Raw genomic sequence first — 25,942 nt, forward strand, 5'->3', positions numbered from 1 at the left:
AGCTGTACGTTTGTTTAATATCCTGTATTTGTTGATGCCTCCGCCAAAGTGCATCTTGTAGAAAGCAGAAACATCCTGCTAATGATAGCTCTTTTGTCAAAAATGACAGCATGTCATTATTTTACTTACAAAACGAGGACATGATATAACACAAGTTATAAGAATGAAGCACAAATTATGTTTCACAAAAAACAGATAACTTTTACTTACTTCATTTGGGAACATAATTATAGTATTCAATAATTTCTCAAGTTTGACAAAAATGTCCTAAGTAATTAGCCCATACAAACTAAGAATTTAAAAGGTTATTACATTTCTTAATATTGTAGTTTTACTTATGGAAAATTATTTACAAGTTAATAACATTGAAAACTTTTGTTCAATATCCTTATTTAGCATAGATCAATCAGTGATTCAGATTGTACTAGGCCAAATTTGGAGACTCTTCCTTATGGACTTATTATTTTGTAATTTGATTGTCTTGTTTCCTAGATCATAATGTCATGTTTGGGCTCTCTTTGTTGAACTTCTAGAAGACCTTTTCTATAAAAAGTATTACTTCATATATTTTAGCTCCCTCCACCCCACCTTAATGGCTGTGGTAGAATAACATTCTAATAGCTTTTGTAACTGTGAAATGTATACTCTTTCTGTTTTGTACATCAGGCTGCAAATAAGCTCCAGCCAGCAAGAGTCTTCTTTGGGATGAGGATAAGGCATTTTGCCAGAATCTGGGCAAGAACCATGAATAATGGGCATAAGGTTAAGAATGAAAGTGCCTCCAAGTAAGAAATATAATTTTCAAATTGATGAGAAGGAACCAAAACTCACAATGAGCAAAGGAATTATAAGGAAATACCCATCTGCTCTGAATTAGTTCAGGTCTCTTGACCTAGATAATTTATATTTACAGGAACTAGTAAATGGGATTGTGGAACTACTCTTGGTGATCTTTGAGAACATGGAGAGAGTAAGAGGATAACGTACACATGCCATCCCATGTATAAAATAACCATAAATCACAACCAGGGAACTCAATTTCAATCCCAGGCAATATACTAGAATATATTTATTAGACAGTGATGGGGGGGTACCTGAGTGGCTCAGTTAGATAAGCGTCTGTGTTCAGCTTAGATCATGGTTTGAGGGCCCTGGGATCCAGCCTGGCATCAGGCTCTCTGCTGAGTGGGGAGTCTGCCTCTCCCTCTCCTTCTGCCCCTCCCCCAACTCATGCAAGGCATGCGAGCTCTCACTCTTTTAAATAAATAAATAAATAAAATCTTAAAAAATAAAAGGTGATTTCTGAGGATATACTAGAGAAAGCAATAAGAGCCAAATTTATGTTCATTAAGGGAAGTGGTATGTAGGTTCTGCCATTCCATTTTGTTTTCAGTTACTAGATCTAGGAACTGTGGTAGCCATAGAAAATATGGGCCTTATGAAGACATTTGACAAAGTTTGTCATAATATTCCTGAGGATGATATGAATCAGTATAAAGATAATTGGATAGTTTAGTAACCAGCTGAAAAGTGTACCTTCAGCTCTTCAAATGTGCTGACATGCTGTGGAGTTCTTTCCTCAATTTTGTCATAGTCAATATTTTTAATCAATGAATTGGATGAATAAAGCAACTTATAAGAATCAGTTTTGAAAAAGACACAAAGTTTAAAATTTCCTGGATACCAAAGTCAGTAAATAAAGGCTGAGTCTAGGACACACCTATTTTCAAAATACATGTGTGTCTAAGATATTTATGTATAAGTATATATGTTATTTATTGACATTTATAATTATATTTTTCTGCATTTCTATCTGAAAACCTATTACATAATAGAATGAAGTTTTTTGGTTATAAGAAATAGGTAGTTTAAGGGGGTAGGGGAGTAGTGCAGGAAGATTGGGCATGGACCCCTAAAGGCAAGTAGGGCAGCTAGGTCTCAAGAGGAACTGAGGGGAGGAATTCTCAGGGCATTGGTTCTTTTTCTCCTCTCTTACTCTGGATCCACATTATCTTTGTCTTATCTTGTCTCTGTGTGTCTTCTCATTTTTCTCCCTCATTCCAGTAATGTGGCTAACTCTGTACCTTGCATATGATCCTTCTCTATTAAGACTGCCTAAAGGTGTCCCAAATACCTGGGTCTTCAACACTTATAAGTCTGGTTGGCTTATACCAGCTTAGGGCTTGGTTCTTCTTGGTCTAATATCTAATCCTCATCCCCCGATCAGCCATGGCTAGGGAGGATGGGTAGACAGAGTTTTAGTCATTTTACCAAACAGAGCAGTCAGTACCGTAAAAGGTGGATTCTCTAAAAAAGCAGACATAGGTGGGAAGGAATAGATTGGTATATTTAATATAATGAAAGATAATTTTGTACTAAGTACTTTTTAAAAATAGGGCCTTTATTTAATGCAAAACCCTGTTGTAGTATATAATATTAACATATAATTGCTGAAAATACGGAAGACAGTTGTGATCTAAGATTGCAGTAGAAAATACTTCCATTGCTATTACTTATGAGATATTAGAATGAGGGAGGTTTGAGCCCTCTCTTACTCTGTTTTAGTGAGACCAACCACACTGGAGTATTAAATTCTGGGCACCATACTTTGAGACATATATAGAACACTGGAACAAGTTCACAGGAAATTATTTAGAATAAGGAAGAAATTCAAAAACATGTCATATGGGAAACAGCTGAGGGAACTGGAAGTGTTGACCTGGAGAAGAGAAGATATGGAGTGTTCCTGAAAGCTGCTTTTAAGTATTAGAAAGAGCTCCGTGTTGTTCCACATGTTTCTAGGAGGTCTAGGGCCAGTGGATGTTCCAGGGAGGCAGATCTGGGGTCAGCATGAGAAGGAATTTCCTGATAGACAAAGCCATCAGAAGACAGACTGCTTATATCATTTGGGATGTTGAAATAGAGTCACGATAACGACTTACTAGATTGGAATAGACTTTAGGAACCCATCCAGAGCTTGAACCAAGTTATCTTTATGATTTCTTCCAAACTTGTTATTTTACAAATCTGTAAATTTGGTATTGCTGGCAGTTAGATGATTGATATAGTCATTCATCTGTATCCCACAGTATTATGTTTTTTAATTTGAAATTTTTATTATTGAACTTTAGATGAGCAAAATGTTACTGTGTAAGAATTTGTTACTAGTTTGTTTCATCTGACTCTTGTGTAATTGTACTGATAGGCAGATGAGGTAGTGTCACTCCTAGTTATGGGAGCAGTTTCTATAATCTTTAAAAGAAATTTTTAAGAAAGATTTTATTTATTTATTGGACACAGACACAGCGAGAGAGAGAACACAAGCAGGGTGAGTGGGAGAGGGAGAAGCAGACTTTCCACTGAGCAGAGAGACCCACGTGCAGGGCTTGATCCCAGGACTCTGGGATCATGACCCGAGCTGAAGGCAGATGCTTAATGACTGAGCCACCCAGGTACCCCCCCTCTTTTTTTTAAAAGCAATTTAAAAAAAAAGATTTTATTCATTTATTTGACAGAGACATGGCAAGGGAGGGAACACAAGCCAGAGGGAGTGGGAGAGGGAGAAGTTTCTACAATCTTAAGGGAGGTTGCATTAAAAGTAACCCTTCAAGTGTTGCTTTCATTTTAGTGCCTTGGAGCAAATATTTAATGAAGCCGTCTCTCATTCTTTGTGAATAGCAGGACAAGTAGTCTACTTGAAGAATATTTATATACTTGAGACAGAAAAAAGAAGTACCTCTCTCTTGACTTTGCTTAAAATTCCATTTTTCACTGCTCTTATGTTGACTAGAGATGTATGAACATTTTATTTGATGGAAGGAAGAGGATTTAGCTGACCGTCACATGGCAGATAAATATAACATAAATGGTTACAGGCGTAGGTGCTGGGTTTAGATAGACTTGGGTTTAACCTGTGTCTCCATGTATCAACTGGTTATTCAACTTCAGTGGTCACCATTTCCCTATCTAGAAAATCTACCACAGGTATCTACCATACCTATGTGAAGGGAAAAGAACATTGAGAGAAGAGGTTGGGTTCAAAATGTTTTTGCTATTTGTGGTTTTATGACAGAATTCTGGCATAATTTCTGCTAAATTCTGTAAAAATCATAAAATGTTAAAAACTGAACAGGAACTTAAGAGTTCATTTGGTCCAATGCCAGAATTTTATAAATGAGGAAAAATAAGATCTGAAAAAAGCCAAGAAGCATCTCCAGGTTCACAGTGCAGCTGGCAGTAAAAGGTCAGTGATTTCTCTCCACTTCATGGAAAACTCATCTTAAAACAAGAATTTTAAAGATGTTTTCATCATTTTTAGTTTTATTTTATGGAAAATATTCCAAGGGTAAATCTTTCTTAGAGATACTGCGGAGAAATAATCACTCTGAAAGACCCTTTTCTAATTCCAAGATTTTGTGTCAGAGTCGGTATCATGCCAGTTTTAAAAATTTTACCCAGATGTAAGCAATGTCATAATTATTATTCCGTGGCATAGTCCAGTGTACATTTACTTCAGCTGATTGGCATAGTTGCAATGACATCTTCAGTGGAACTTTGCTTTTCAGAATTTAAAAAATATCCTTTCAATGTATGTATGTCTGTCTGTTTTCTAGATGTCTCCTGAAGAAAAAGTTTGTAAGTACTGTGGAGTCAGCTATCTGATCCTTCACGAGTTTAAGGCTATGGAAGAAAAAGTGAAGGCGATGGAAAAAGAGATGAAATTTTATCAAGGAAGTGTAGACCGTGAAAAGAGACTTCAAGAAAAGCTACGGTCTCTTAGTCAAGATTTTGAACAGTACAAAATTAACAATGAATCCAAAACAGAAAGGTGAGAGTCTGTTATTCTCTTCTGTCATTTATTTAGTTTGAAAGAAAAGCACAGGAAAGAAATAGACTTTGAATGTTTTTCTAAAATTTCTCTGTATCAGTTATGTTACAATTTAATATATTTGAGTTCATTTTATTATTAATAATTATTAAATATAATTACTATAGTTTGAGCATTTCTTTAAGACATGTATTTAAATAATTAGAAATCAGTTAATTCAGTAATTATGTGGTGAGATGGGTCAAGTTTTAATTTTCCCCAGATGTATATCCTAATTTTATCATTAGGAAGATTTGTCTAGCAAAAACCAGGTGAATCTTGGTAGTTTTTGATACTTGATATTGTTTTTAAATGGCCTCAAACATTTAGATTTATAGAATAAGGTTTTCATGTTTTGAAAAGGATGCCAAAACATTAATATTGGTACATGATTCTAAATCACTGAAATTTGAATAAAATTGAAGAATGGGTTCCTGATGCTGTTGAATCAATAAATTAAGCAATTTAGTCTGCTTAAAGACACCTCAGTGGTTTTATACAGACACTTCTGTAGAAGGGTTTTGCTGGTATTTTACGGCTTTTCCTTTTTTATAAGTGAATATTTCTCCATTTAAAATATCAACAGTTGATGTTAGTAAATCTTGAATTAATGAAGGTAATGAGTATCATGTCTTTGTAAAAGTAGGAACTTTGTTAGATCTCCTAGGATTAAGAACTTCAATTACATTTTATTATACATTTTTCTAATTACATTAAATCTCCATTGAGCGGATAGTTCTTAGACTATTACTAAGAAAATTTTGTTACAGTTTCTTGAATTTCAAATCTGAATAATAAAGTATTTTGTAATATTTGGGTAGAAAAATAAAAAGTTTGAATATTCAGTTTAAAATTTTAGAGTTGGAGGGTTTTTGCCTGTCAGAGCAGAAATTCTTTTGTTTTGCTGTATTTACATTTTCCTTCTTTAATAACCTATTACATTATATAAGTCATATATAAATACACAAAATAAAAGAAGTATATAGAAGAAAAGACAAGAGTTCTCTTTTTATTCTGATTTCTTCTTACTGGAGATAAAATTGCTTTTAGTGGCTTGGTGTATATCTTTCTAGGTCCTTTGTTGTTCCTTTACCCTCATTATAGATATATTTCTTTAAGATATCTAATGTATTATATAAGACACATAATTTAAAAACCTTTATCTTTTAATAGGCCAGTTTTTAATATAAGCAATATATTAAATATATCATTCTGTGACTTTTGCCACTTAATTTATATATATTGAAAATTGTTCCGTGTTAATATATATAGATTTATCTTTTTATCTGTTACATTTTCCTTACTAAGAATATGCTATAATTTACTTAACTGTTTTTCTTTTCAACATTTAGATTATTTCCAATACTTATTACAGACAGTACCTATATTTATATTCTTGTGTATGTATATTTTCTGTGGGATAAATTCCTAGACATGAAGTTGCTGAAAGAAAGGAAAAGTCAATTTAAAATTCTAATAAATGTTATACCAAATTGTCCTTTGAGAAGATAGTGTTAATTTTTATATGGCCAATTGTTTATAAAGTGGCCATTTTCCTACTTGTTGTTAATATTAGAGTTTTTCAGATTTTTACTTTTTTTTTAAGGGGAGAGAGGGGCAGATGTAGAGGAAGAGAGAGAATCCCATGCAGGCTCCATGCCTATTGTGGAGCCTGATGCAGGGCTTGATCTCATGACCCTAAGATCACGGCCTGAGCCAAAATCAAGAGTTCAGTGCTTCACTGACTGAGCCACCCAGGCATCCCATCAAATTTTGGCTTTTTTCTTGAGTCAAAAAAGTTACTTCTTTGGTGTTTAATTTGTGTTTCTTTATTGCTAATGATGTTGGACATTTTTTCATATGTTTTTATTAGACATTTATATTTCTTCCTCTATTAATTATTTGTTCATATCTATTGTCCAAATTTCTATTAGGTTAATTTTATCTATAGGAATTTTTAATATAACATGGATATTATACTTTGTTTATATATGTTGCTAATATTTTCTCATGGTTGCTAATCTTTTCGTTCATTGTGTTTTTTCTGCATTGATTGTTTGTTTGTTTGTTTACTATTCCATGCCAAATTCTGATCAGGGGTCTGTGTCAAGTTCTCTTGGTTGTGAACAACAGAAACTTACCTGATTAACAATAACCTAGATTTAGCCCAGTTGAAAAACCAACATGTGTTTAAAATTATTATAGCATTGATGTTTTAGTTAACTTTTTAAAAAATTTTATTTATTTGTTTGACAGAGATCACAAGTAGGCAGAGAGGCATGCAGAGAGACAGAGAGCAGGAATCAGGCTCCCTGCTGAGCAGAGAGCCTGATGTGGGGCTTTGATCCCAGGACCCTGAGATCATGACCTGAGCCAAAGGCAGAGGCTTAAGCCACTGAGCCACCCTGGTGCCCCTTTAGTTAATTTTTTAATCTATTTGGAATTAATTTTTGTCTGATGGATTTATAATTTCATGTTTATTGTTGTTTTCTAAATGTGTGACTTGTTGTCCCAATGTTATTTTTTTATATCTTTTATTCTTTCTCCCTTGATTTGAAATGCCACCTACTAATTTCTATTCTAGTAAATTTCTGGACTCTCTGTTTTATACTATTTTTTTTTTTTTCTGTTTTATACTATTCATGTCTTGGTCCATTTGGGCAGATATAACAAGTACCATAGACTGGATGGTTATAAACAACATTATTTTTTAATTTCTCTCAATTCTGGAGGCTGGGAAGTCCAAGATCAAGATGCTGGTGTATTTGGAAGGGTAGCTCCTCCCACCCCTTCATGGTTCATAGATAGCTGTCTTTTTGCTATGTCCTTACAAGGTAGAAGAGACAAGAGAGCTCTCCAAGGTCTCTTTTAGGACACTAATCCCGTTCATGAGGACAAAAATCCTCCATGCTCTGCTGATTCATCCTTCCCTCCCTCTTAAGGATTGGCAACCACTGTTTCATTTGCTCTCTTCATAGTTTTGTTTTTTTCCAGAATGTCATATATACAATCATACAATATATAGCCTTTTCAAGTTCTTTTACTTAGTAGTAAGTATTTAAGCATTTAAGTTTCCTGCATGTCTTTTAATGGCTTGATAGCGCATTTCTTTTTAGCATTGAATAATATTCCATTGTCTGGATGCACCACAGTTTATTTCTCCTTTCACCTTCTGAAGGATATCTTGATTGCTTCCAAGTTTCGGCAATTATGAGTAAAGCTGCCATAAATAGTCATGTGCAGGTTTTTGTATGGACCTACATTTTCAGCTCTGTTTAATAAATACCCAAGAATTTGATTCCTGGATCATATGGTAAGAGTATGTATAATTTTGTAAGAAACTGCCACATTGTCTTTCAAAGTGGCTCTATCAATTTGCTTTCCTTGCAGCAATGAGTGAGAACATCCTCACCAGAATTTGGTGGTGTTGGTGTTTTGGATTTTGGCCATTTTAATAGGTGTGTAGTAGTATTTCATTGTGGTTTTAATTTTCATTTCCCTGATGACATATAATGTTGAACATCTTTTCAAATGCTTGTTATTTGTTCTTCTTTGATAAGGTGTTGTTTAGGTCTTTTGCCCATTTTTAAAAAGATGTATTTATTTTAGAGAGAGAGAGAAAGATGATGAGTGGGAGGGGTATGGTAAGGGAGAGAGAATCTCAAGCAGACTCCACACTAAGCATGGAGCCCAACTCGGGGCTTGATATTAGGACCCCGAGATCACAACCTGAGCTGAAACCAAGAGTTAAACGGTTAACTGACTGCGCCACCCAGGCGCCCCACATTGTTTAAAAAAGATTTATTTATTTATTTATGTGTTTGTGGGTGGGGAGGGGCAGAGGGAGAGTTTTAGCAGCCCCCATACTGAGCTCGAAGCCCAATGTGGGGCTCTATCTCATGACCCTGAGATCTTGACCTGAGTGAAAACTGAGAGACTGATGCCTAACCAGCTGTGTCAGTGGGGGTACCCCAGCCCTTTTGCCCATTTTTATATCAGATTGATTGTTTTCTTAGTGTTGTTAAGAGTTCCTTGTATATTTTTGATAATACTTCTTTATTGGATATGTTTTTTGCAAGTATTTTTTCCAAGTCTGTGGCTTTGTCTTCTAATTTTCTTGACATTCTCTTTAGCAGAGCAGATATTTAAATTTAATGAAGTCCATCTTATTGTTTATTTCATCAAACTTGTCTTTGGTGTTGATTCTAAAAAAGTTATCACCATAACCAAGGTAATCAAACTTTTCTCCTGTCATTTTCTAGTTTTCTAGTTTTGTATTTTATATTTAGGTCTGTGATACATTTGAGTTAATTTTTGTGAAGGTTGTAAGGTCTGGGTTTTTTTGTTTGTTTGTTTTTCTGCATGTGGATGTCTTCTAATTACTTTCAGTACGCTATGTTAATGAGACTCTCTTTTCTCCATTGTGTTTGCCTTTGCTCCTTTGTCAAAGAGCAGTTGACTATATTTATGTAGATCTGTTTCTGGACTCTCTATTCTGTTCTATTAATCTTTGTTCTTTTACCAGTACTACATTATTTTAATTATTGTAGCTTATAGTAAATTTGAAGCCAGGTAGTGTCAATCCAAATTTTTTTTTTTCTCCTTCAATATTGAATTGGCTGTTCTAGGTCTTTTGTCTCTCCTTGTAAATTTCAGAATCCATTTTTTCATAGCCACAAAATAACTTGTGGAATTTTAATTGATATTGAATTAAATCTGTACATCAAGTTGGGAAGAATTGATATCTTCATATACTGAGTCTTCCTGTCCAAAACATGGAATATCTCTCAATTTATTTATTCTTTGTTTTCTTTTTTCTTTCTTTCGAATTTTTATTTAAATTTTAGTTAGTTAACATATAGTGTAATATTTAGAATTTAGTGATTCATCACTTACATATAACACCCAATATTCATCACAACAAGTGCTCTCCTTAATACACATCCTCTGTTTAGCCCATCCCTCACCCACCTCTCACCATTGACCCTCAGTTTGTTCTTTATTGTTAAGAGTCTCTTATGGTTTGTTTCCCTCTCTTTCTTCCCCCCTACTTCCTTTATGTTTTGTTCCTTAAATTCCACAAATGATTTCATATAGATAGATAGATAGATAGATATAGATATATATATCTCCCACATCATCTTTATCTATTCATCAGCCAATGGGACTTGGGCTCTCTCCATAGTTTGGCTATTATTGATAATGCTGCTGTAAACATTGGGGTGCATGTACCCCTTTGAATCTGGGTTTTTGTTTTTGTTTTTGTATCCTTTGGGTAAATACCTAGTAGTGCTGTTGCTGGGTCATAGAGTAGTTCTATTTTTAACTTTTTGAGGAACTTCCATGCTATTTTCCAGAATGGCTGCACCAGTTTGCATTCTCACCAACAGCGTAAGGGGGTTCCCCTTTCTCGGCATCCTCCCCAACATCTGTTGTTTACTGTGTTGTTAATTTAACCATTGTGACAGGTATAATGTGGTATCTCATCATGGTTTTGATTTATATTTCCCTGTTGATGAGTGATGTTGAGTATCTTTTCATGTGTTTGTTGGCCATCTGTTCTTCTTCTTTGGAAAAAATGTCTATTTATGACTTCTGCCCATTTCTAAGCTGGATTATCTACACTTTATTTTCTTATTTAGATCTTGTACAGATTTTGTTAGAGTTTCTTAGGGTTGTGTCAAAGTATTTCATTTGGGAGGGTACTAATGTAAATGGTAATCTGTTTTTAATTTCAAATTCCATGTGTTTGTAGTATATAAGAAATTGACTCTTGAATGTTCACCTTGTATCTGGCAACCTTGCTATAATCACTTACTAGTTCTGGGAGTTTTTTTGTTGATTCTTTCATATTTTCTATACAGGTGATCATATAGATTTGCATGCTACAAATTTCAGTAAGTTGTACTTTCATTTTCACTTAAAGTATTTTTAAGCTTCTCTTGTGAGTTCTTCTGTGACCCATATGTTATTTTTTCATCTCCAAGTATTTTGGGATTTCCTAGCTCTGTTTGATTTCTAGTTTAATTTCCTTTTGGTCTGAGCACAGACACCGTATGATTTTTATTCTTTTAAATTTGTTAAGATGTGTTTTATGGCCCAGAATATGGTCTGTCTTGGTGAATGTTCCATGTGAGCGTGAAAAAAATGTATATTCTGTTTTTGGATGAGGTAGTCCATAAATGTCAATTATATCAGTTGATTGATGATGCTGTTGTGTTCGACTATGTTCTTATTGATTTTTTATGTGCTGGATCTGTCCATTTTTTATAGAGTCTTCAACTATAATTGTGGATTTATCTATTGTAATTCTATAAGCTTTTGCATCATATTTTGATATTCTGTTGTTAGACTTTCTTGTTAAGGATTATTATGTTTTCTTGAGGTTTTGACCCCTTTTATCATTATGTTATACCTCTTTTTAACTCTAGTAACTACTTTGCTCTGAAGTCTTTTCTGTCTGAAACTAATATGTACATTCTCACTTTCTTTTGATTAGTGCTAGCATGGTACGTCTTTCTCCACTGCTTTATTTTTAACCTATTGGATCTTTATATTTAAAATGGGTTTCTTGCAGACAAGTATATTTGGGTTTTGTTTTTTGATACACTCTGACAATCTGTCTTTTAATGAATGGATTTCGACCATTGACATTCAAAGTAATGACTGATATAGTTAGGTCCAGATCTACCATTTTTATTACTCTTGTTCTTTGTTCTTATTTTTGTCTTCCACACTTTTTCTACCTTTTATGGAATTGAACATATTATATAATTCCATTTTCTCTTAGAATATCTGGGATTTTTTTTTAACTTTTTAAAGTTGTTGCCCTAGAATTTACTAGGTCTGCTTTCAGATAACACTATACTGCTTCATGGGTAGTGTAAGTACCTTATAATAATGAAATATTTGTGATTCCTTCCTCTTATTCTTATACCACTGCTATCATTCATTTTACTTTTTTTTAAAAGATTTTATTTATTTGAGAGAGCAAGAGAGAGAGAAAGAACAAGAGAGAGAGTGAGCACAAGCCGGGGTAGGGGCAGAGGGAGGCAGAGGGAGGGGAGGAGCAGACTCCCTGCTGAGCAGGGAACCTGATGCGGGGCTGGATCCCAGGACCCTGTGATCATGACCTGAGCTGAAGGCAGACACGTAACCAACTGAGCCACCCAGGTACCCTCAATTCACTTTTAATTAGGCATATATAAATATCCATATATATTTTTAAAAGCACACATAATCAAATACATTATTGCTCAATTATTAGTTTGAATGAATTATTGCTTATTAGATTAAAAACAAGGAAAAGTTTTTAATTTACGTTCACTTAGTCCCTCTCTGATGCTCTTGCTTTATGTTGACCTGAGTTTCTGTTCTGTATTCTTTTACTTTTTTCTGAAGAAGTGTTTTAACATTTCTTGCAAAGCATGTTGACTGGCAGGCAAATACCCTCAAGTTTTGTTTTTCTGAGAAAGTCTTATTTCTCTTTCACCTTGGAAGGATAATTTTATAGGGTACAGAGTTTTGTTAATTTTTTTTTCTTTCAAACTGCAAGTATTTCATTCCACTCTTTTTCTCTTTTTTTTGCTTGCATGATTTCTGAGGAGAGGTTGTATAGAAGACTTATCTTTGTTCCTGTATAGGTAAGGTGGGGTTTTGTTTTGTTTTGTTTCCTTTTGTCATTTCTGGTGTTTGTTTGTTTGTTTTTTAAAATTATTTATTTGACAGAAAGAAAGAGCACAAGCAGGGGGAACAATAGGCAGAGAAAGAGGGAGAAGCAGGCTCCCTACTGAGTAAGGAGCCTGTTGCAGGGCTCCATCCCAGCACCCTGGGATCATGACCTGAGCTGAAGGCAGACACTTAACCTACTGAGCCACCCAGGTACCACAGGTAAGGTGTTTTTATCCTCTGGCTTCTATCAAGACTTTTTTCTTTAGTCATGATTTTCTATAGTTTAGAGATGATATACCTACATATTGGGTTTTTTTAGGAGGGGGTGGCATTTATCCTGCTTGGTATACTCTGGGGTTCTTGGATCTGTGGTATTGTATCTGACATTAATTTGGAAAGAATTCTCAGTCATCATCTCAAACAATTCTTTTTTTCCTTTATTTCTTTTTCTTTTATTCTTGTTATGTATATGTTATGCCTTTTATAGTTGTCCCAAAGTTCTTGAATATTCTCTTTCTTTTTCATTTTTTTTCACTTTGCTTTTCAGTTTTAGAAGCTTTTCTGTTCCATTGTCATATGTTCAAGCTCAGAGATTTTCTCTTAAATGATGTCTAGTCTACTAATAAGCCCATTGAAAGCATTGTTCATTTTGTTGCAATGTTTTTGATCTCTAACATTTCTTTTTGATTCTTTCTTGGAAGTTTCATCTCTCTGCTTACTTATCCACATGTCTTGTGTGTTGTCTACTTTTTCCATTAAACTCTTTTCATAGTAATTATAGTTTTAGAAAAGTTCCTAGTCTCAGGGCCCCTTGGGTGGCTCAGTTAAGTGTCTGCCTTCAGCTTAGGTCATCTCAGGGTCTTGTGATTGAGCCCCATGTTGGGCTCTCTGCTCAGCTGGAAATCTCCTTCTGCCTGTCGCTCTGCCTGCTTGTGTACATGCTCTCTTTCTCTGTGTCAAATAAATAAATAAGGTCTTAAAAAAAAATTCCTAGTGTGATAATTCTAACATTCTTGCCATATCTGCCTCTGGTTCTGATGCTTGTTCAGTCGCATCAAACTTTTTCTTTTTTCCTTTTAATAATGCCTTGCAATTTTTTGAAAGGTGGATATAATGTACTTGGTAAAAGGAATTGCTCTAAATGGATCTTTAGTAATGCAGTGGCAATGTGGTGGGTGGGAGATGAGGGGAGGTGTTCAATGGTCCTGTGACTGGACCTCAGTCTTGTAGTAAGCCTATGCCTCTGCATTGTGAAGTTCACAGATGTTCCTTAGTTGCCAGAGCCTTACCCCTCCTCACTCCCACCCTTATGTGGGTCAGGATGGCTAGAATGGATCTGCGTATTTTCCTTTGCCAGGTTAGTTGAGCTCTGATAAAACCCCAGCAGGTTAAACTCTAATAAGATAGTTTCTCCTGAGAGCAGGCCTTGTTAAACAGAATACAAAGCTCTGGTATTTTTCAACATATTTACTTTTCCCTTCTGTTTGTCAGAGGCACAAGTGGATTTTTCTCTAACTTCACTTTGAGGATCTGATAGGGCTCCTGGATGTAAAACTCACAAAAACATGGTGTTCCCCTAGAGTTTTTATCTCTCAGACTTGTCCACAGTGAGTTTCTAGTCATTTGCAAGTTACAATTCAGGTTTTTGTTTCCTCGCATTGGTTCCCATGGAGGTTTCTCTGGGATTCTGCTCTGAAAAGTTGTACTTCTCTGTATTTACCCTTATCTCCAGTTTTGGGGGCAGTGGTTTGCTTTAGGCCCTCACTTCTCTGACAAATCTAGCAAGAGCTGTTCATTTTCACTTTGTTCATCTTTTTACTTATTGTTAGGGTAGCCTATTGACTTCTAAGCTCCTTACATTCCTGACTGGAAACCAGAGGTCTTAAGCTGGCATTTGAAAATGTGACTTAATACTTCAAAAATTTTTATTCATGTTCTATAGATGTTTACAACTGGAATCATTAAGTCTCATGAAACAAATCAAAGTATAGACACACCAAGAGGAAGAACAGGACATAGCAGACAAAGGAAATAAGCAGAAAATTATGAGTGTCTGAAACTTAAAAAAAAAAAAAGTATAGGTTTCAAATAACATTTTCTAACCTTGACTTTCTGCTTATAAAACATTAATGCTATTACTTCTATATCAATTCCTTTGGTGTCTGTCAGCATCTATTAGTGAGCTGCCAATGTGACATTGTGCCAGAAATATCTTTTGGCGCTCCTCTGGGAAGGTCTACTTCAGAGTTCCTCTGGAAAGGAATAGCCACAAGGAGATTCTGTGTTTGTAGACAGATTGATGCTGTATAGCTAAATATATTATTATTATCACTACTAGAGTATTCTATTGATTTTAAGTTTATCAAAACTATTAGTTTAAGCTTATGGTTCTCACCAACTGATCAGAATGACATCTAGCATGTTTTACCTTTAGTCATCATGGAGTAGCATACTGATCACAGCTGGGTATTTCAGAGAATTCAAGAACCATAATGGCAGACTATTGGTCAGAAATATTTGTATTTAGAATTGAATGAATTTATTACATGAAACTTTAATTTTGAGGTAATGATAGATTCACATGCAGTATAAGAAATAATGGAGATCCTGTGTACTATTTACCCAGTTTCCTCCAGTTGGTAACAGCTTGTAAAACTATAGTATAACATCACAATGAAGATATTGACCAATATAGTCAAGATGCAGGACTGTTTCATTACCACAGGATTCCTCATGTTGCTCTTTATAGCCACAATTACCCTTTCCTACCTCCGTTCATGACTCTTGGCAGCCACCATTTCTATAATTTTGTCCTTTCAAGAATGTCATATAGATGGAATCAGAATATGAGTCTTTTGGGATAGCCTTTTCACTCAGCATAATTCTTTGGAGATGCATCCAAGTTGTGTATATTACTAGTTCATTCTTTTTTATTGCTGAGTAGTATTACATTGTATTGATGTACCACATTTTGTTTCATCGTTTACAACAAGCATTCACTGAAGGACATGTTGGTTATTTTCAGCTTTTCCTTGTTACAAAAGAAGCTGCAGTGAATATTTATAAACAGGTTTTTGTGTGAACATGAGTTTTGTTTCTCTGAGTAAAAGTTCAGAGTGTAGTTGCTGGCTTATAGGGTAATTGCATGTTTAGTTTTATTATTTATTTATTTATTTATTTATTTTTTTGGTATTTATTTTTTTGCATGTTTGGCTTTATAAGAAACTTCCAAATAATGTTCTAGTGTGGTTGTACCATTTTATTTTCACCAGGAGTATATGAGTCATCCAGTTTTTCCACATTCATCAGCATTTGATGTCAACTATTTTTTTGTTTTAGCTATTCTGAGTGGTGTGTAGTGGGACCTCATCACGGTTTTAATTTGCATTTCCTTAATGGCTCATGATGTTAAACATCATGTGTGTATTAGTTTGCCAGGGCTGCCATAATAAAATACTACAGACTGTGTGGCTTGGACAACAGAAATTTATTTTCTCACAGTTTTGGAGGCTAGAAATCCAAGATCAAGTGCTTGATTTCTGACAAGGCCTCTTATCCTGACTTTTATTTATTTATTATTATTTTTAAAAAGATTTTATTTATTTATTTGACAGAGATACAGCGAGAGAGGGACACAAGGAGGGGGAGTGGGAGAGGGAGAAGCAGGCTTCCCGAGGATTAGGGAGCCCAGTGATGGTAGGGCTTAATCCCAGGATCCTGGGATCTTGACCTGAGCCGAAGGCAGACGCCTAAGGACTGAGTCACCGGGTGCCCCTTTTCCTGACTTTTAGATAGCTACCTGCACACTGTGTCCCCACACGACCTCTTCTCTGTTCATTTGGAGAGAGAGATTTCTGGTGTCCTCATTTTCTTACATGGATACCAGTGCTTTGAGATTAGGGCCCCACCCTCATGGTGTCATTTAACTTTAATTACCTCTGTAAAGACTCCGTCTCCAGATACAGTCACATTGGGAATTAGGGCTTCAACATACAAATTTTGGAGGGACCTTTTCAGTCCTTAATATTGTGCTCATTTGTTATCTGTATATTCTCTTTGGAGAAGTGCCTATTTATATCTTTTGTCCATTTTCTAGTTGAAATGTTGAGTTTTCTAGTGTTGAGTTTTGAGAATTTTTTGTGTACTCTCAATACTAGTTCTTTTCAGGATATGTGGTTTGTAAATACTATCTCCCAGTCTTTTTATCCTCTTCTCAAGGTCTTTTGCAGAACAGAACTTTTTACCTTTGATGAGATTTAATGTAGCAGTTTTTCTTTCTATAAATCATGCTTTTGTCAAGTCTAAGAACTCTTTGCCTGGCCATAAATCCCAAAGATTTTCCTCTATGTTTTTTTGTTCTGTTTCATTTTTCCTAAAAGTTTTTATGTTTTACACTTAAGAACGATTCTGTTTGTCTTGATTTTTTTTTATAAGGTGTGGGACTTAGGTCAAAGTTCATTTCTTGCCTATAAATGTTCAGTTGCTCCAGCACCATTTATTTAAGACCACCTTCCCTTCATTGTATTGCTTTTGCACATTTGTCAAAAATCAGTTGGGCACATTTGTGTTGGTTTATTTTAGTGTTCACTATTCTGTTCCATTTATCCATGTGTCTATTTTTCCACCAGTCCCACACAGTTTGATTACTATAGGAATTTGGCAGGCCTTTATATGAAAGGTAGGATGATTCCTCCTATTTTATGCTTTTTAAAGTTTGTTTTAGGGCACCTGGGTGGCTTGGTTGGCTAAGCATCCAACTCTTGGTTTCAGCTCAGGGTCATGAGGTTGAGCTCCATGTTGGGCTCTGGGCTCAGTGCTGAGTCTACTTGAGATTCTCTCCCTCTCCCTCTGCCCTGCCCCCAACTCACACACACTCTCTCTAAAATAAAATAAATAATTTTTTAAAAAAGATTTTATTTATCCATTTGAGAAAGAGAGAGAGAGTATGAGAGGGGAGAAAGTCAGAGGGAGAAGCCAACTCCCTGTGGAGCTGGGAGCCTGATGAGGGACTCAGTCCTAGGACTCAGGGATCATGACCAGAGCCCAAGGCAGTCGCTTAATCTACTGAGCCACCCAGACACCTAAAATAAATAAATTCTTAAAAAAAAAGATTATATTAGTTCTAGTTTCTTTATTTTCCATATAAAATTGAGAATAAGCTTGTGTCTACAAAACATCTTGGTCAGATTTTGATAGGAATTAAATTAACCTGTGTATCAATTTGGGGAGAATTAACATCTTCACTATGTTGAGTCTTCCAATTCATGAACACAGTATATCTCTCCATTTATTTAGGTCTTCTTTGATTTCTTTCATCAGCATTTTGTAATTATCAGCATACAGAGCTTGTTCATGTTTTGTTGATTTATACTCAGGTATTTTATTTTTTTTGGAGCATTTGTAAATGATATTGTGTTTTTAATTTTGGTTCCACAGGCTCATTGTTAGTATACAGAAAGGCATTGTTAGCATATAGAAATGCAGACAATCATGGTATCTGCAAATATGGACAATTTTCTTTTTTCTTTACTATGTATACTTTCTTTCTTTTTTTTTTTTTTTTTTTGCTTTGCTGTAGTGACTAGAACTTCCAGTAATATGTTGATTACATGTGGTGAGAGTGTACATTCTTGCCCTATTCCCCGTCTTAGAGGGAAAGCATTCATTCTTACACTGCATTAAGTGTAACATCAGCTCTAAGGTTGGTTTTTTTTTGTTTTTTTGTTTGTTTTTTTTAGATGTTCTGTATCAAGTTGAAGAAGTTCACCTCTAATCTTAGTTGGCTGAGTTTTTATCATGAATGGATGATGGATTTTGTTAAATGTTTTTTCTTTGTCCTTTGATGTAATGTAATTGTTCTCCTTAATCCTGCATATATGGCGGAATATACTGATTAATTTAAAAAAAAACTGAACCAGACTTGTACCCCTAGAATAAATCCCACTTGGTCTTAGTATATTATATATGTTTACTAGGTCTTATTTGCTAATATTTTGTTGAGGGTTTTTCTGTCTAAATTATTGAGAGATATTGGTGTGTAGTTTCTTTTTTTTTGTTATGTTTTTGACTGGTGTAGGGTATTGTGTTAATGAGAAGTGGTTCCTTATCTTTTATTTTCTGGAAGAGATTGATTAATTCATCTTTAAATGTCTGGTAGAATTCTCTAGTGAAACCATCTAATCCTGGAGACTTTTGTTGTTTTAGATAGCTTTTAAATCACAGATTCCATGCCTTTTATAAGACTGCTCAAGTTATTTATTTTATCTTGGTTGAGGTTTCATAGTTCATGGTTTTCAAGCAACTCTATCCTAAGTTGTCAAATTTTGGGGGTTATTGTTTATAGTAATACCTTAATATCCTTTTGATGGCTAGAGGATCTGTAGTGATATTCCCTTTTTCATTCCTGATATTGTTAATCTCTGTCTTCTTTTTATCCTTTTAATTCTTGCTATAGATTTATAAATTTTGTTGATGTTTTTAAAGAGCCAGGTTTTTGTTTCATAAATTTTCTTTATTCTTTTTTTTACATTTTTTTGTTTTTAATTGATTTCTGCTTTTATCTGTCGTATTTCTTCTGCTTGTTTTGGATTTATTTTACTCTCCTTCTTCTAATTTCTTGAGGTAAGAACTTAGAACTTTATTTAAGTTTTCATTTAAATTCCAGTTAGCTAACATACAGTGTAATGTTAGTTTCAGGTGTACAATATAGTGATTCTTAGATTATATATTTGAGAACTTCTGTCTTTTCTAGTGGAAGCATTTCCCTCTTTTCTAATGGACGCATTAATGTTTCCAATAGAAAGTTTTACTCATGGGGCACCTGGGTGGCTCAGTGGGTTAAACCTCTGCCTTCAGCTCGGGTCATGATCTCGGGGTCCTGGGATCGAGCCCCGCATCGGCCTCTCTGCTCGGCGGGGAGCCTGCTTCCCCCTCCTCTCTCTCTCTCTGCCTGCCTCTCTGCCTACTTGTGATCTCTCTGTCAAATAAATAAATATTAAAAAAAAAAAAGAAAGTTTTACTCATGAATTTGATTCTGTTCACTTTATTAGTTGTGTTGTACATGTTCTGATATGCTATACTTTTCATCTCCATTTTAGTTTTCTGTGTGTGTATGTATAATTTTAAAATTTTCTTTTGAGACTTCTTTGACATATGTGTTATTTCAAAGTGTGATGTTTAGTTTCAAAGTGTTTGTAGATATTCTTGTTATCTTTATTATTGACTTCTAGCTTGATTCCATTATGGTCAGAGAATATGCTCTATATAATTTCAACTTTTAAAAATTTGTTGAAATTGGTTTCCTGGCCCAGTATATGTGCTGCTTTGGTGACTGTTTTATGGGTGCTTGAGAAAAATATGTGTACTGCTATTGTTGGGTGGAATTTTTTATATGGCAATTAGGTTGATAGTTTTGTTGAGTTCTTTCATTTCCTTGCTGATTTTCTGTCTAATTCTATCAGTTACTAAAAGTGGAATTTTAAAAGTCCCCAACTCTGATTGTAGATGTGTCTATTTTTCTTTGAGTCGATAATTTTTGTTTCACATATTTTGTGATCTTGTTGTTTAATGTGAACACCTTTAGGATCAGTATGTGTTCCTGGTGGATTGATTCTTTTATCATTATGTAATGTCCTTCTTTCTCGCTAGTAATTTTCTTTGCTCAGAAGTCTACTTTATCTGATACATATATATCCACTACTGTTTTTAAAAAAAAACAGTTTATAGGGGGACCTGGATAGCTCAGTTGGTTAGGCATCCAACTCTTTTTTTTTTTTAAATATATATATATATATATATTTTATTTATTTATTTGACAGAGAGAGATCACAAGTAGGCAGAGAGGCAGGCAGAGAGAAAGAGAGAGGAGGAAGCAGGCTCCCTGTGGAGCAGAGACCCCAATGTGGGACTTGATCCCAGGACCCTGAGATCATGACCTGAGCCGAAGGCAGAGGCTTAACCCACTGAGCCACTCAGGCACCCTGGCATCCAACTCTTGAATTCAGCTAAGGTCTTGATCTCAGGGTCATGAGTTCAGGCCCCATGTTCAGATCCTGTGTTGGACTACACTTTAGATGTAGAGCCTACTTAAAAAAAAATAAGTTAAAACTGTTTACGTGGTATATTATTTCTATTCTAAAGATTTTATTTAGTTATTTGACAGACAGAAATCACAAGTAGGCAGAGAGGCAGGCAGAAAGAAAGGAAGAGAAGCAGGCTCCCCACTGAGCAGAGAGCCTGATGCGGGGCTTGATTCCAGGACCCTGGGATCATGACCTGAGCCGAAGGCAGAGGCTTTTACCCACTGAGCCACCCAGGCGCCCCTATTATTTCTATTCTTTTGCTCTCAATATACCTATGAGCAAATTTTGACAGCATGCAGTAGACAACATATTGTTGAACCATGTTTTTTTTTTTTTTTTAATCTACCCTGCCAGTCTCTCTTTTTCTTTTACTTATTTGAGAGACAGTGAGAGAAAGAGTGGGGAGGGGCTCAAGGGGAGGGAGAGAGAGAATCTCAAGCAGACTCCTTGGTAAATGTAGAACCTCACATGGGGCTCTTCCATCTCATGACCCTGTGATCATACCCTGAGTGGAAATCAGGAGTCAATCACTTAACCAACTGAGTCACCCAGGCAGGCCTTGGCCAGTATCTTTTAATTTATGTATTTTTTAAAAAGATTTTATTTATTTATTTGATGAGAGAGAGATGGAGAGAGCATGAGCCAAGGAGAAAGGCAGAGGGAGAAGGAGAAGCAGACTCCTCACTGGGCAGGGAGCTTGACTTGGGGCTCCATCCAGGAACCCTGTGATTGTGACCTGAGCTGAGAGCAACTTAAAGACTGAGCCACCCAGGTGCCCCTTAATTTATGTATTTAGACCATTTATGTTTAAGGCAATTATTGGTATGTTAGAGTTTAAGTGTGCCATTGAATTATTTGTGTTCAGTTTGTTCCTCTGGTTCTCTTTTTTCCATTTCTCTTACATTTCTGTTGGTTTCTTGAAGATTTTTAGGATTATATTCTGAGATATATATATATATATATATATATTTATATTTGGACAGAATAAGTTCTTCCCTAAAGTTTGTTGATTCTATAGGTTTATATCTCTTGCCATATTTAGGAAGTTTGCAGCCATTTTTTCTTTGACTATTATTTTGTCCTACTTTCTCTCTTTTCCTTCTTAGATTCTAATCATATGCATGTTAGCTCTTTTGTTACTATCTCACATGTTTCTGAGACATTGTTAATTGTGGTCTTTTTTTTTTTTTCTATTTTCTCTCTGCTCAGTTTGGGTGAATACTGTTGATTTATCCTGAAGTTTATTGATTCTGTCTTCTGTCATTACACTCTGCTTTTGAGCCTGCCTAGTGAATTTTTTTCTTTCAGTTATTACATTTTTCAGTTCTATAATTTCTATTTGGTTCTTTTTTTTGGTAACTTCTATTTCTTTGTTGAGATTCTTTATTTTTTGTTTCAATAGATATTTAATTGCTTTTAAGGTAATTTTTAGGTAATTTAAGGTAATTTTATAAAGGCTGCTTTATAATCTTTGTCACATAATTCCAACATTTGATTTATCTCAGTGTTGGGTCTGTTGTTTATCTTTTTTTTTGTTAATGTTATGATTTTCTTGGTTCTGGCATGATGAGTGATTTTCCACTGAATCCTGGTTGTTTTGAGGTTATACTGTGATGTTCTGCATCTTATTTCATCTTTTTTTTTTTTTTTTTTTAAGCAGGCACTCCCCCTATTGAGGTATAGCATGAAAGCCAGATGGGTATGTTTGTTCAACTTCCTGCTGGGCTCACTAACACTACTCCAGCTAAAGTGGGTTTTTACTCATACTGCCTTGTATCAGACTGGTGGAGTGGAAGTTCACTTATCCCCCTTGGCCCCATTCACACTTTTCTGGCTAAAGTGGGTCACCAACTTACACTGTCTTGTGTCTCTTCTGGATTAAAACATTGGCTCCCTGCTGCTGAACTCACTGTCACCAAAGACTGTGAGTCAGAGAGCTGACTCACATTGCTTTGTTGCAGGTGAATGGGTAGAAGTTTGACTCCTCTATGTGCCCCACTGACACCGAGGGATGGGAGAGGTAGAGTGCCACCCAGCCCTGCTTCCTGCCACTTTATTCTGCTTTGTTGATGCCAGCTTGGAGTGGAGGCTCAGCTCCCTGCTGGTCCCACTGGCACCAGAGGAAAGGAAGCAGATTGTTGACTACTTGCTTTCATACTACCTTATTCTGCCTCATTGGCATTGAGCAGGGCTGGAGGCTCCTAACTGAGATCCTCTGACACAGGATCTGGTTGGAGAACAGAAATAGGAGTGCTGCTAGTACTGTTTTTAACTGCTTCATTCGTCTCTTTGCTGTCCCTTGATATGGAGGTTTAGTTCCCCACTAGGCTTCACTGACACCAGGAGTAGAAGGAAAAGTGGAGTGGTCACTACTACTGCTTTATATTACTTTGTACAGACTCGGTGCAGCGTGGGAGTGGAGGATTAGCTTTCCATTGGCCCTGCTGATACTTCCCCTGTGGGGGAGTTGGAGGATATCTTAACTTCTGCAAGAGGGAGATGGAAGATCAGCTCCCAGATCAGCCCACTGACACTGTACCACTCAGGCGAATTAGAGGATCAACATTCTACTTGGCCCCAGCCCCACTAAAACTGTGGGGTAGGAGGTACAGTTGTAGTTGATGTCTAGCTCCGAGAGGGTGGATATTGCCAAGAATGTTTTTTGTTGGTTAGTCACCCTATTGCTGATCGACTGTAAACTTTTTCTTTTTTGTCTGTGGCTATGGGTGCTTCTGGTTTGGAGACTTTGGCACGTTGTCTGGAATATATGGAGATAATAAGGAACTCAGGGATCTCACTGCCTTGGCATTTCTCAAGTCCTGAGATTCCTAGGCCATCTGTCTTCCTTTTCACCTTTCAGAGCTTTCTATACTTAGGTTATGTTACGATCAGGGTTTTTTAGTTGTAAGAGGGAGGACCTGAGAATAACAGGGCTGTTCCATCTTGGTTGTGACCTTGGGTTGATATTTTAGCCAAATTAAATATTGCTCTGAATAACTAAAAACTTTTCAAAGTAATTGATTACATTTTCACAAATGTCAATAGCTAGTTGACAAAAGTCAGTAGTTCTATAAATGCATCTCTGTTTGTCTGCTAAACATTTCTTCTTTGACTTCTATTCTGCTAATGCCAAATTGAGACTGTGGCATAGAGATTTAAGCAGCTGTACAGTAGGCCTGACTGTGAGGCACTAGACTTGAAAGTTTTGTTGATGAGGGTTGGCTGTTCTCAACAATTAGCTGTGCCATAGAAGTCAGGTCTAAAGCAGTCAGCCAAGGAATGGGCATAGGTAGGTACCAAGGGTTTAGAGACTCAGACTGAGTCCCCAGTTTGGGATCAGAATTAATACAGAGAGTTTATTATGTCTCTGAGTTTATAAATGTACTTGGCTGGAATAGAGTGTCACTGGGCAAACAAAGTAGATTTTGTGAATTATCTTCCCTGCCAAATCTGCTTTCCACATAGACTAGTTATATCAGTTAGGAATGCATTCCACAGCAAGTGGCTTAAAGGGACATGGCTTTATTTGTTTCTCGAATCATGAAGAAGAGGTATATAGGGAGTTCAGTAATGTCACCAGGGACCCAGTCCCTTTCCATCTCTCACTTTGTCTTTCTCAGTGAATTGAGTTTCATGCTGGTCTTCTTGTGATCTCAAGATGGCTTCAACACTGCCAGATGTCATGTTCATTTCTAGGCAGGAATATGAGGGGTGAAGCACTCAGGGGAAATGCCTGTATTAGAAGATCAAAAGCTTGCCTACAACTGCAGGGGTTCTGGGGGAACTGACTGCAGGCAGTTGGCTCACTGCTTGCTGAAGTATCAGGTTCTGTTGTAAGGAAGAAGACACTAGCAGAGCCTGCCTAACTGGACCATCACCTCTTCCTCCAGAAAATAACACGTGCATGCTTCCTTTAGTTTCTTGAGTGGGAGAGAAATAATCACCCAGGGAAAGAAATATATCAAGGACTCCCTTTTTAAAAGGGTCTTTTGTACATGTCAAGGCTCTGCTTTTTCTACTTTTGCAGTAATCTCTGGATTTGTGGAAGTAGTGTTAAGAGAGATACATTAAGAATGTTTGTGACAACTGATTTTGAATAATTAACATAGAACAAAGAACTATAGTTCCCATGGGGTGGGGTACTTCCTAGGTAATCATTTCAGATCTCTGGGGCTTTTCAAGCCTTCACCTCTCTTCTAAGATCCTGAATTTTTGCCTTCAGGGTAGAGTAATACTAGCTACAGTGAAGTAAGAGCTGGTATGAATGGGAGTGTGGTTGGGCTGAACATGGGGAAGGCAAGAAAAATAAGGTAGAGTTCCACTGGGGAAAGCATTTATTCCTTTTCAGGCCACTGAAAATGGCTCCAATAGATACAGGATCATTAACAAATAATTTAAACCTGGAAGTTGATATCATGTTTTTTTTTATTTTATTTATTTATTTTTTAAAGATTTTATCTATTTATTTGACAGGCAGAGATCACAAGTAGGCAGAGAGGCAGGCAGAGAGAGAGGAGGAAGCAGGCTCCTCGCTGAGCAGGGAGCCCTACGTGGGGCTCGATCCCAGGACCCTGGGACCACGACCCGAGCCGAAGGCAGTGGCTTTAACCCACTGAGCCACCCAGGCGCCCCAATATCATGTTTTTTTCCCAGTCTAGGTGTATACATACGAGTTTATTATATTGATATCGTTAACTATTCATTACTTAAACCTTGGGAAACCTAAACAAATTTTATTCATACCATATAGTCTAAGACTAGCTAATCTTTTTATTGTCTTTTCGTTGTTCACCAGTACTAGACTATGTTCCGGACCAAAGTCCTTAGGTATACATCATACTATTTTCCTTTATTCCTTCTTTCTGTGGACATGTGCAAACAACAAATAAAGTTTGACAGGTGTTTTACTTATTGGCATAAATAATGCTTACATGGGTTTCCTTGTTACTAAATCTGGCAAGGTTATAGAGACTGATATTTATTCAACAACATAGATAGACCTATGTATACATGTATATCTTTTATTACCAGTATAACTTTGAAAACTCTTCTGTGTACCATTATGTTGTTGCTATAGCAACATAGTTACCAAAATAAGGTATATATTTTTCTGCTTTGTCTTTTTAAAGATCTCTTTTTCCCCCAAGTTTTTAGTCAGCACAGTAGAATTTTCATCCCAGACATTCAATATTCTTTCTTTTTATCTTTTCCCTTTGAATTTCTCCTGCTTCAAATTAGTTATTTATCATTATAGAATGCAATTTTTATTGGACTAAATCCTATTGGGAGTTATAAGAATGAATGAAGGGAAGCCATGTATAAT

The 25,942-nt window shown here is 35.9% G+C and overlaps 1 protein-coding gene across 6 annotated transcripts in view; it reads left to right on the forward strand.

The window, feature by feature from the left end:
- The window catches only part of LEKR1 (leucine, glutamate and lysine rich 1), a 197,134-nt gene that overhangs the window by 18,773 nt on the left and 152,419 nt on the right, over positions 1–25,942 (forward strand). For 4 of the 6 annotated variants that reach the window (XM_047728734.1, XM_047728752.1, XM_047728744.1 and 1 more), the window contains one exon: positions 4,614–4,828. The exons of 1 other annotated variant lie outside the window; for it this stretch is intronic. In XM_047728734.1, the coding sequence (XP_047584690.1) occupies positions 4,614–4,828 (215 nt within the window). The remainder of the gene's footprint in view (positions 1–4,613; positions 4,829–25,942) is intronic. One more of the 6 variants, XM_047728769.1, reaches the window with a different exon arrangement.

This window comes from Lutra lutra, chromosome 1 (genome assembly GCF_902655055.1).
Source record: "Lutra lutra chromosome 1, mLutLut1.2, whole genome shotgun sequence".
Taxonomy (NCBI): Eukaryota; Metazoa; Chordata; class Mammalia; order Carnivora; family Mustelidae; genus Lutra; species Lutra lutra.